Source organism: Theropithecus gelada, chromosome 13 (assembly GCF_003255815.1).
Source record: "Theropithecus gelada isolate Dixy chromosome 13, Tgel_1.0, whole genome shotgun sequence".
In the NCBI taxonomy this organism is placed as follows: domain Eukaryota; kingdom Metazoa; phylum Chordata; class Mammalia; order Primates; family Cercopithecidae; genus Theropithecus; species Theropithecus gelada.
In genome coordinates, this window is record NC_037681.1 from 49,492,619 (window position 1) to 49,504,740 (window position 12,122).

The 12,122-nt window shown below is 42.3% G+C and overlaps 1 protein-coding gene across 3 annotated transcripts in view; it reads left to right on the top strand.

The window, feature by feature from the left end:
- The first annotated feature begins 2,577 nt into the window (after positions 1–2,577).
- Positions 2,578–12,122, top strand: part of CLIP4 (CAP-Gly domain containing linker protein family member 4) — a 70,352-nt gene continuing 60,807 nt past the window's right edge. Inside the window, exons 1-2 of one of the 3 annotated variants that reach the window (XM_025354541.1) lie at positions 2,578–2,902; positions 9,955–10,102. In XM_025354541.1, coding sequence (XP_025210326.1) covers positions 9,970–10,102 — 133 coding nt within the window. In that variant the 5' untranslated portion in view covers positions 2,578–2,902; positions 9,955–9,969. Of the gene's footprint in view, positions 2,903–4,016; positions 4,252–9,954; positions 10,103–12,122 lie in introns of those variants that run through there. The other 2 variants (XM_025354539.1, XM_025354540.1) reach the window with 2 other exon arrangements.

Here is a 12,122-nt window from a genome sequence, read left to right on the forward strand (position 1 = left end):
TACATTAGGACTTTTCCTTCCCTGGAGAGCTGGTTTTAAAACATAGACCAGCATATTGGTAGCTATGGGGTGTGTCACACTCTTTATATTCCCACTCTCTGATTACGAGTGGGGTTGAGCATCTCTTTAATGCTTACTTGCCATTCTGGCTTTTCCTTCTGTGAATTGCCTATTCTTATACTTTTTGCATTTTTATATTGGCTTTAAAAAATATTTTATATTGACTTCTTTTTGATTTGTGAAAAGTTCCTCATGCATTTCAGATATTAATCCCTAGTTGTTTTTGAACATACCACATGTCTTCTTCCAATTTGTTAGCCATCTGTTAATTTTTTCTATGGTATTCTTAAGAGAACCCGTAATTGTGATGCAGTCAAGTCCTACGATTTTTTTTTGCTTCAAGGATTGTGCTTTTGCAAACCTGTTTTACGAAGTAAATTCCTAACCCACATTATAGAGATAGTCTCCTGCATTTTCTTTTGTATCATATGTAGGTCTTCCATTTATCTGGAGTTCACCTTTGTATATGGTACAACATGGGGCTCCCAATTTTATTTTTTCTTGATAAATTAAAGCCAGTTTCCCCAATGCCATCTTCTAAATAATTGGTATTTTTCTCATTGATCTGTGGTACCACCTTTGTGTAAATGGAGGTCCCATTTATACATGGGTCTGCTCCCGAGTTCTTCATTCTGTTTCCTATTTGCTCTATGTATTCCTATACCAGTACCATAGTATTTTTATTACTATGTGGCAATGACATAATATCTGGCATGGCAGGTCTCCTCTGGTTTTTCAAAATTGACTTCACTGTTTAAAATGTATTTCTCCTTATATATTTTATAAGTTTGTTGAGTTCTCAAAAAATTTAGTTTCTGCTGGAATTTTGGTTGTGATAACATTTACTTTGGAGACTAAATGGATATTTTTACAATGTAAAGTCATCCTATCCATGCTATATCTCTTCACTTATTCAATCTTTTATGTCCTTAAATTGAGTTTTAAAATTTTCTCCTTAAAGTTCTTGCAAGTTGTTGGGTTAATTCCTGGATACTATGCTTTAGAGTTTGTTAAACTTTATTGTTATTGTGAATGGTTTCTTATTGTCTGTTACATTTCCCAGTTGCTTACTGCTGATGTAGACAAAACTATTGATTTTTAGAAACTGATCTTGTACTTGGCAACCTTGCTGAGCTAACATTACTTCTAATACTTTGTTGATTCTGTTAGGCTTTTGATGCTGATGATCATATCTGTAAATATCGCAGACAGGAAGATTTTAGGGACTCTGCCCAGTGCTCTGATCTTTTGCATTTAAGCACTTCTACTAGTTGAACTCCAATCTGGTGCCCCAATTCTGACAGTTGGGTGTCTCTCACGGTCCTAAGGGCTAGGCCCCCTATACACTCACAATTTAGAAACTGATGATATTCTACCCCATATCCAGTCCATGTAACAGCAGTGACCTTGTCTTCTTTTGCTATTTCCTCTAACCCTTTTATCATGGTGGGGGTCCTGAAAGCTGCTGACAGATCTCCCTGCTGCCGAGTGTCTGAATTTCTGCATGCTGCTCTATGCAGCCATTCTGGGTGTTTAATGCCCCCAAAGACAGCCTGTGTAGGTTAGCAAAGTAGTGAATCAACACAGGCCTTCAGATCAGACAGACTTAGGTTTGAATCTTATTTCTGCCCCTGGCTACATGGAGCAAGTCACGCAGCCTCCCAGAGTCTGTTTCTTCATTTGTAAAGTGAAGACAAGTAAGCTCTCCATAGGCCAAGTGCCTTTACAGTGGTCAGTGAGTAATGCCCCTTCTCCACACCGTGATGTTGACCAGTAAGTCGATCACCTCCTGACACTGGATTATTGCTACACTTTTCAGGAACTTTGTGTCTCCAGATATAATTGAATCTCAGCAGCTACAGTTGGTCCACATCCCCACGTGCCTTCCCACCCCAATGAATAGTTCAAGTTCCAAGTTCTGGCCGCGTATCATTGTCCAGTCTCACTCTTGTTAACTGGGCAATACCTGGTTCTAAAGCTTGTATGTCATGAGGTACTCTAGAAAGCATGACTCTAACGAGCACTTGCATTCTTGATGATGGTGTAAAGGAGTAACGTTAGATTTTTGAACAAAGGCCACTAAGTGAGTGGGAGACTCTGGTGGCTTGGTATCCTGGGAATTTGCCTATGTATTCCGGTGTTTGGGTGTAGCAGATAAAGCCAGTGGCCTGACTGGTTCTAACAGAGATCTTTATTATAGCTAATAACAACTCGGCCATGCCTTGTCACTGACTAATAGTGGTATTTCAGAGGGATAATTTAAATCACCAGTAAAAGTGAACTGTATACCTTTGGAAACTTCACCAATAGCTCCTCTGTTACACACAGATCTTTATGACTTTCTGAGGTTCAGTGACAATCGGCCTCATTTATAGGTGCTTGAAGCCAACCAAGGGCAGATTGCCTTTCTTCTTTTAACCAGCTAAAGAGATGGGTGGGTCAGACAAGAAGAGGGTATGATGAAAGCAGGGAAAGGGAGGCGGACTCTTCAGAGGGAGGAGGAAGTATCTGTGTTACACATTATCTCTGAGAGCACTCACAGATGCTGAGCCTGCAGAGACAGAGAAACTGGCAGCTGACCAGGGTTGGGGATGGTCATGTATTTAAATATTGTGGGTTTTAGTCAACAGTGTGCTCCACCCGATTCAACAATGTGATGTGACTGCTCCTAGCAACTATTTTGATATGGTGAATTTTTGTTAACACAAGCATAGGACCTAAGAAGAGGTGGCAGTCTCTTTCCTCTCTGCACTTGGAAGGCCACCCACTCATTCCTGATAATCACATTTAAGAGAGCTCTGGACAAGCTGGGATGCATCCAAGAGAATCCCTCAACATGCTGGTGAGTGGGATTGTGACCATGTCATATCAGGAGTAGCTTAAGGGATAGGTAATGCGTGTCTTGGATAAATTGGAGTCAGACTTAAGAATTCCCAGGGCAGAAACAAAATCCAATGATGGGGAGATGCAGGGAGCTGGATTTCAGCTTCTAAGGTAGAAAGAAATTTTCCAAAAGGCTGATCAAAGATTAAATGACTGCCTTAAAAGGTAATGAGCTCCTTGTTACAGCGCGAGGCGTTAAACCACCGCTTGGTGGGAAGACACTGTAAGGGAGGATTCAAGCAACTGGGAAGGGGGCTTTTCCCAGCCCATGGAATCAATGATTCTAACAGGAAAAGATGCTCTGGGGTGAGGTGAGCGCTTACCTCTGCTCTTGCAGAGACAATGACAGACGTTCATTCAACATCTGTTCCTGCTAGGCACTGTGCGCACTGAACACAGAAGTACAGCCTCTATGAAGCAGCCGCTGTAGGCCTCAGAGACAGCTGATACGATGTAACTGTTGACTCCATGTTTCAAACCTCGGCCATGGTCTTACTAGGTCTCCTCATTAAGGGGACTTACTATGTATCCAGTAACGCTTTCTTGCTACCAGATGACAGACAGGCTGTCAGAGTTCACGACTTTAGGTGCACAGTTCACCCTGTCAGGTCCTTGGGAGACGGAGAAAGGGGGTCAGGAGAGAAGGTGGGTGAAGAGGCAGCAAAGCCGCAGGAGATATGAACTAATTGCTCAACGTGGGTGTAGCATGGATTAGGCCTTTTACAGCAAGCCCTGCCAGCAGGGAACTGGTGGATATACTCTCGGCCACACTCGGCTGGACTCTGGGGAGCCCAAGACGGGTAAGACGGGGTCCCTGGCCCGAGCAGCTGGTGGGAGAGCCGCAGGGTTGGAGACGTGAGGCCGCGAGGCTGAGCGCTGTGAAGGCGGTGGGCGTGCCGGGGCCGCCTGGCTTCGCAGCGGGGGAGGTAACACTGCGACACCCCGCAGACGCTGCTAGCCGAGGTCTCCGGCCCGCGTGCGCCGGATCTTCTGCCAGTTGGGGAGTGCGGGGGCGCGGGCGCGAGGTGAGCCAGCGCAGGCGCGCACTCCCTCCTCCGTCCCCACCGAGTTCCCGGCGCGTGCGCGGGGCCGAGGCCGAGGCCTGCGCGCCGCCCGGCCGCCTGCACTGTGCGCGCGCCCACCCCGCGTGGGAGGCAGCGGGAGGGGCCCGGCGAGGTCCGGAGCGGCGCGGCGGGAGGCTCCGTGGGCAGCCACGGGAGACAGCGCCGGCGGGAGCGCGCCTCTCGGCCTTTCCTCCGCGCCCCCGCGTCCCCAGCCGGCCGCTCCGAGAGGACCCGGAGGAGGCAGGTGGGCCGGGGGCGCGCGGGGCCCCCCGGGCCGCGGGCGGGCAGGCAGGCGGCGGGGTCGGGGCCGGGGGTGGGCGGCCCTGGGGGCCCGCGGGGAGGTCGGTGGCCCCGGGAGGGTCGCGCAGAGGCGCTGGGGGCTGTGGAAGCCCCGCGGCCGCCTCCAGTGGGCACCGGTGTCACCGACCGCGGGGAGGCCTTCTCGGGGCGGTGCGGCCCACCCGGCGGGGATGGGGGCTCCTCGTGGCGGTAGTTGACCGATGGCCCAACTTTAGGATGAGGGGCGTGGGATGTGCGGGACCCGGCGGCGGAGCTGGGCTGTGGCCCACGACCGCCGCGGCCGCCCCAGGAGTCCCCGCACGCGCAGTGGCTTTCCAACGCGGCCTCTTCCTATTTCTCACTGGACTCCCCTTGCACATTAAATTGTCGAGAAATCTTTGGCCCGTGGGTCTTCAAAGTTAAACCAAATGGCTGTCCTTGCAGTCCTTGGCTACCTGAGGTCCCTTAATTCTAAACCAGCCGCACCTGGGAGGGGAAGTTGGAAGGAGCGCTGGAGCTGAGCCCGCATCCTTAAGGATTCCGTTCACGGCTTATGATGGTAGCGCTTTGAATTAGATGTCAGGCTGTTCACGTCATGCAGACGCTGGTTTTCAGCTCTGTTCTGAGACAGTGTTTTGATATAGATCAGAGGATGATGTTCTTACGGAACAGTAACTTGCTGTATGTTCTGAGATACTAGACTGTGTTCATATTGTAGCACCGTCATCGTGTAAAACGGCACCTTTGAAAGATTTCAGTAAACACCGTCCTCCTTAGGAACATCCGCCAGCACTTAAATTGTACTTCACTTTCACTTTGACGTTTGTTGTTTGTGAATCTTGTGCACAATTTAAAGTGAGTCGTCTAAACAGCACAGGATCGGGTGGTGCGGGGCATGGAGCAACTAGGGAGGAAAGCAGAGACTTGAACCTGGTGAAGTCTAGTTGGTCTGCGTTTTTGTGTTGGAGAACCATCCTGGTTCCAGCTTATTTTGTTATCGTAAATATGATGCATTTTTAAAATGCTTTCATCTGATACGGACTATCTGGACTGTAAGATTGAGCCTTGCTATGCATGGAATGTGTTTACTTCTGTTTTGTAGAAGATTTAGCCCATGGTATACTATTTGTAGGATTCATTTCAGACATTTTGTGTTTACCACATGCAGTCCCACCGGAAAGGGCTTTTAAAAAAGTGACCTGTGTTGTCTTTTATTGCTTATGACAACTCCAATTTTGGCACGTATTTGAAACTAGTGATCTTTATATAAAACCGACTTCACTCTTTCTCCCTGTTCAAACCTACAAACTCTGGTTACTTTTAGGTTTACTTCTCCCTTGTTAATTATTTATAATGAACTATGGAGCTATGGGCTTGCTTTAGTGTGTTAACCATTATTTGTGTCTTGTTTCAGGCATTTGCATATTGTTTTCTCTTCTGGAGAGTGATCTGCACTGTTTTCCTTCAGTGCTGTTTAGAAGAGCTTTAGGAAACCAGGAACATGTTCTTTTTGCATTGCCCAATATGGTAGCACTAGCCACACATAGCTTTTGAGCGCTTGAATGGGGCTAGAGCAGTGGAAGAACTGAAATTTTAATTTTTTAAAATTTTCTTTTCCTTTTTCCTTTTTTTTTTTTTTCTTTTTTTTTTTTTTTTTTTTGAGACAGAGTCTCACTCTGTTGCCCAGGCTGGAGTGCAGTGGCCTGATCTCGGCTCACTGCAACCTCTGTCTCCCAGGTTCAAGCAATTCTCCTGCCTGAGTCTCCCAATCTGCTGGGATTACAGGCACCTGCCACCACACCCTGTTAATTTTTGCTGTGGTGTTTCACCATATTGGCCAGGGTGGTCTCAAACCCCTGACCTGAGGTGATCTGCCCATCTTGGCCTCCCAAAGTGTTGGGATTACAGGCGTGAGCCACTGCACCTGGCCAATTTTTAAATTAATTTAAATAGTCACATGTGGCTAGTAGTTAGCTGGTCAGACGCCACAGCTTTAACTTATTAGTCTCCAGGAAGCCTTCATTGACCCTCTTAAATCTGTGCTCTCATAGAACTCGGCTCTCCTTGGTCATAGCACTTACTACTTTCAGCTTTCTGGTAGGAATCAGCACTAGGCTGTAATCTACATGAAGGCAAGGACAGATCTGCTTTCCTTACCGTTTCATAGCTTAGAACTTAGTAAGAAAAACTGAATAAATATTTGTTGAATGCATAAATAGCTTTTTCAGGGCAAGTATTTCAATTTTGAATTATCTCCAGGGCCAACTAAGTGTCCAATACTGTAAATACCTGTTTAGTAGATTGTACAGATGTTATGTAGGTAGCAAAAGGATCATGGGAGTTATGCTTTAAATACTTACGTGGTGAGATTGGAATCTCAGGAGAATGATGACTCATAACAAAGTATTATAGGAAATTGAATGAAAGGGCCTCATGCTTCCAGCTAATGTAGACACAGCTTCAGTCTCCTATTAGTTGAACAACTCAAGGATGTTCTTGAACCATATCTCAAATCTGAAGTCTCCTGCCTTCAGTAAGTTTCTTTCATGGGGTCCAGACAGTCCTGAACCAGCCTGAAGATGCTAGTGGACATCCCCATTTATTACTGCTGTGTGTTAAAGGATGGACCAAGGAATCTTGAAAAAAAAAAAAAAATCACAAGGTGTTTGAGCTGCTAGCTTTTGCTAACAGCTAACTTGGAGTGATGAGTAGGATGAAATTCCTGTAGAAATCAGAGTTTGGGGAATTTGATTCTAGCTATTGTTAGTATCAGAGGCACCTGTTTTTTAGACAGTTGATTGGGGCCAATTTTTTTTTTTTTTTTTTTTTGAGACAGAGTTTTGCTCTTCTTGCCCAGGCTGAACTGCAGTGGCATGATCTCGGCTTACTGCAATCTCCGCCTCCCGGGTTTTCAAGCGATTCTCCTGCCTCAGCCTCCTGAGTATGGGATTACAGGTGCCCGCCACCATGCCTGGCTAATTTTTTGTATTTTTAGTAGAGATGGGATTTTGCCATGTTGGTCAGGCTGGTCTCGAACTCCTGACCTTGGGTGATCCACCTGCCCTGGCCTCCCAAAGTGCTGGGATTACAGGTGTGAGCTACCGTGCCTGGCAGGGCCAAATTTTTTTTTTTTTTTTTTTTTTTTTGGGCTTACTTTATAATCAGTTATCACCAGTTAACCATAGTTGGATTTGGAATGGAAGTATGTACTCAGTCCAGATCAGTATACTTAGACATTTGACCAAGAGTCCAAGTGTCATAGGTCTTCAGATCCAGGAATTGCTTTTAGGAAATGAATCTGAGACTATAGGAAGTTTATAGGGATACATAGTTTCCTTTGGTAGGACAAAAGGTAGAATGTTAAGTTTTTCATGAAGATAAGGAAATGTAACTAGGGAAAAATGCAACAAAGACAAAATACAAAGAATGTTCACTGCATTGGTCAGGTAATATTGTAGCTTCTCTGGACTTGAAGTATCTAATATGTAAAAGAATGAAGCTGGTTACATCTCATTGCATGAATGTTCTTTCCACTTTGAATCTAAGCTTTGAATATTAAAAATGTGTAACACACTATTCTAGCCCCTGTGGTAACTGATAGTTGTGTAAGATACAGTTCATATCTTTGAGGATCTCAACAGTTTACAAGGAAATGAAAGGTGCTCTGGGGATCACTTAAAAACTTTTTTTTTGAATGAGAAACTCTACCCTTTGAAAGGGAAGTCATGTGGTGACTCCTCTTAATGGACTCAGACAGATATCCACTGAGTCACTTTGCTGAAGAATTAAGAGTATAAAAACATGTCTGAGTCCCAAACCGTAATTATAGTCAGATTAATTTTCCTAAAACAGCTTTAATCATGCTATTCTCTTTTAAAAAAAATCAGTTGTTTCCCAGTGCTCATGAAAGTAAGTAGTTTGGTCTGTGATTAGGCATTTGCTCCTCAGTATAGCCCTAAAAAGCCCTTACAGCCTCACCTCTGACTGTTTTCCTAGCCATATCCCAAGTTCCAGCCCTACTGTTCCTTTAATGGGATCCCCTTTTACATTTATATCTATTCATCATTCCAGACTCATCGCAGATGATACTTTCTTTACCGTTTATGATTCTTAGAAGCTCCCACTGCAAATATTCCTGGTACTTATGTGATGGAGCAGATCCCATTCTGCCTCATAATCTATGGTTATTAGTGGTATTTTATTCACCTTAATAGATTGTAAGCTATCTAACAAGCACGGACCATCTGTTAACTCATTTTCATATTCACTGAAACATCTAGAATAGTGCCCTATATGTAGTGGTTCCTTAATAAATACTTACTACTGTTTGGAATTGATAGCATTTGAGGAAGATCACCATTGCTATGTAACACTAATTCCATGAACTTGTCATTTTCCTATTTATGTGGCAAGGTTATGTCAAAATGCTTCTGAGTATTCGGTGGTAAGTAATTTTAGCATCCAAGAAAATGTGAATATCTTAAAATAGTGACAACTAGATTAGGTTACCTAAGATCTATGTCCATATAAGCATATGATTTTTGAGGAAAAAGTAAGCCTCCTACTTTTTACCAGTTCCTGCCAGTATTAAGAAAACATGAATCAAGTTGGGAAGACAACAGTGAGCTCAATGAAATGACTGTTTTATTGTACTGGGGCACTGATGGTAAGGATAGTTATGTTAGACACAGGGTTGGTTAAGTAGAACAGAGCACACATTAAGTAATAGCTAGTATGGTGTTATCTATTACCAGATCAAGCTATCGATTGCCTATTTTTATTCTGTGCTTTTTACTGAAACAATCTAAACTCATTTTTAATTTAGTTTTATATTTTTTTTGCTTACATTTTAAAAACAGAGATTCATGATACTTCAGATTGTAAAGATCTGATACAGAAGAAACTGGAAGGCTTTTAGTTTCATAAGTTTGGTTTCATTAGCAGTTTCTCTGCTTTCTACATCATTTCTGAGATGTAGGCTAGGGTGTAGTACAAAGTCTAATTTAGAACGAATTTATTCTAAGCATTCATGTTGTCTGGGAAAAAGAGGTAATATAAGCCCCGTGCTTTAAAAGGCATGGCTTCCGTCTTCAGCCAGGATAGAACTCACAGACCCTCGGACCTTGTTAAGTCGAACAATCTTAGTAAACTCTTAGATTTGTAAGAGTGACGTGATTAATTTTCAGTCAAGTTTTCTGGGATAGAAAATAATGGAAACATTTTAAGGTAGATTATTTTCATGTGATGAGCACATGGCATGAGCTATTGGATGACAAATGATGTGACTTGTGCCAGCATTGTGGGAAGTTAAAGATTCATCTACAAGGGTTAATATGCCCTTGTTTGTTACATGAGTAGGAGGATTTCACCCATTTAGATTAGCTCAGCATTTAAAAAGTGTTTTCACCTATTATAGCTTATTCCTCTTGAGCTTTGTCTAGAAAGATTACATGCGCTGTCGACTATATAAGAGGCGGTGTGAAGCAATGTATGCCTTTTAACAACAGTTTTGCCAAAAGGAATTTTTTCCCTTTCGTAAAAGATCCTTGCTGAAAATGTCAGCAGATTTGACATCATAGAACTTTTAGGCTTTTTGTGATTGAAGGCAGTCATTCTAGGTTGCATACAAATAAAGTAGAAACACTTTTTTTTTTCTTTTTTATTATAGGTGGCTTTCTAGAAGATGACCATAGAGGACCTTCCAGATTTTCCATTAGAAGGAAATCCTTTGTTTGGAAGATACCCATTTATATTTTCTGCTTCTGATACCCCAGTTATCTTTTCCATTTCTGCAGCACCAATGCCTTCAGACTGTGGTATGTGAAGTAGCTGTGCTTATTTTGTGAGAACTGGTAACTTCTCTGTTATGCCTTTTTTGTACTCATAGTTTTTCTTAGAACCATTTTTGTGGTTCTCATAAAATTGCTAAAGTTTTCCTTTTTCAAAAATACAATTGCTTATTGCTTTTTCTGCTTCTTAAGCTAAATGCTTTATTTCTGCTGTCAGCATTTATATTATGTTAAAATGTTCATTTTAAGCATCATGATGGATTTAGAGGACTTTATTTTTAGAATGCAATGGTGCTTAGCCATCTAGCATTCTTCTGTTATTGATGTATTTATTTTGGTTAAATATACTGATGTGCTAAAAAATCCATGTACTTCGGCAAAGAGGGTAAGAGACCCTTCCCTGGAATGTGAAATGAGATTGGTTAACGTTTAAATTGGTCCATTTACATCTCCTCTGTAAAACGTTAATTTAGAAGCATTCCACTTTTCATCTATTTAGGCTTATTTCTCCAGAACCATAATAAAAGAGAACCAGGAGATAAATTTGATAGAATTGTTAAATTTCCAATTTAGAGTTTTTCAAGTAAAATGTTGGTTCACCATTTCAAATTGTCTTTGGAGGTAGAGATAATACAAATTTTAAATATTAGTAGATATAAAGTTATTGGATTGAGAATTTGTCCTTTTAGTCATACTCATTGTAGTATAGTAATTCCTCATCTCCAAGTACCTTTTGTTGTTGTTGTTGTTGTATTCAGATTCTATCCCAGCTTACGTAGACCAGTTATCAGAAGTATCATATAAAACCTGTACCTTGATCCTGGGAGTTATTTGCAGGTTTTGCAATAATTGACTGGGCTTATTTTCAGATACAACAAAATCAGTTATGCAGGGGAAACCTTGAACCTTGTGCATTGTCCCTTATGTATGATACTTGTCTCACTCCATCTTGACTTCTAATTGTCTTATTTTCGTTCCTATATTGTAGCGCTTTGGGATGGAGAACAATCATACTTTATTTTTGTTTATCTCAAGAAGGCTAACATAATCATTTGTTATTAGTTGCTCAATGATTGTTGAATAAATACATTGAATGAAAGGTGATAATGGATATTGACCCTTTGTGTAACTGAAATTAAACATTGAAACCCCATCTCTACTAAAAATACAAAAATTAGCCAGGCATGATGATGTGCACTTATAATGTCAGCTACTCAGGAGGCTGAGGCAGGAGAATCACTTGAACCAGGAGGCAGAGTTTGCAGTGTGCTGAGATCACACCACTGCACTCCAGCCTGGGCCACAGAGTGAGACTTTGTCTCCCAAAAAAAAAAAAAAAAAAAGCATTGTAATCTTAGAATTACAGGTTCATAGACGCTTATGAACCTTTCCCTACTCACCTTCCTGTGTAGAAATTGTATTTTCAGGATCTCTGTCAGATAACCGTTTAACCTCTTGCGTGTCTTTAATAGTGGGAAACTAACAAAATAGTCAATTTTATTGTTAAAAAGCTTTAGTTGTAATAAAACTGTGTTTGTATATTGACTCAGAATTGATCTCCCTGAAATTTTGGCCAATTCTAGTTTGATACATGGCACAAATTCTTTTATAGGATAGCCTTTAAGTATTTGCAAATAGTTTGAACATTTTAAGTTAGTCCGAACCTCCTTAGGCTACACATTTCTGGTTCTTTCACCAGTTTCTCATTGTCAGGATTTCTAGACCCTTTTCTTCGTAGTTGCTTTGTTGGTACACTGTGGTCAGCGTCCTCTTGAAAAGCAGCATACATAATTGCATTTATTGAGCAAGTATTTATTGAAGGCCTCTTGTGTGCTAGGGACTGTCCTGGATGCTGGAAGTATCAGTGACCAAGACAGGTCTTCTAGTAGGGAACACAGTAAACAAACAAATGAATAGACAAAGCACAAATAGGTCATAATGAATTCTGTGGAACAAAGAAACAGGGTGCTGTGATAGAGAACAATGGGGCCAAGGCAGCTGCTTTAGATGGGGTCGTCATTCAGAGAATCAGAAGAGGCGGGCTGTG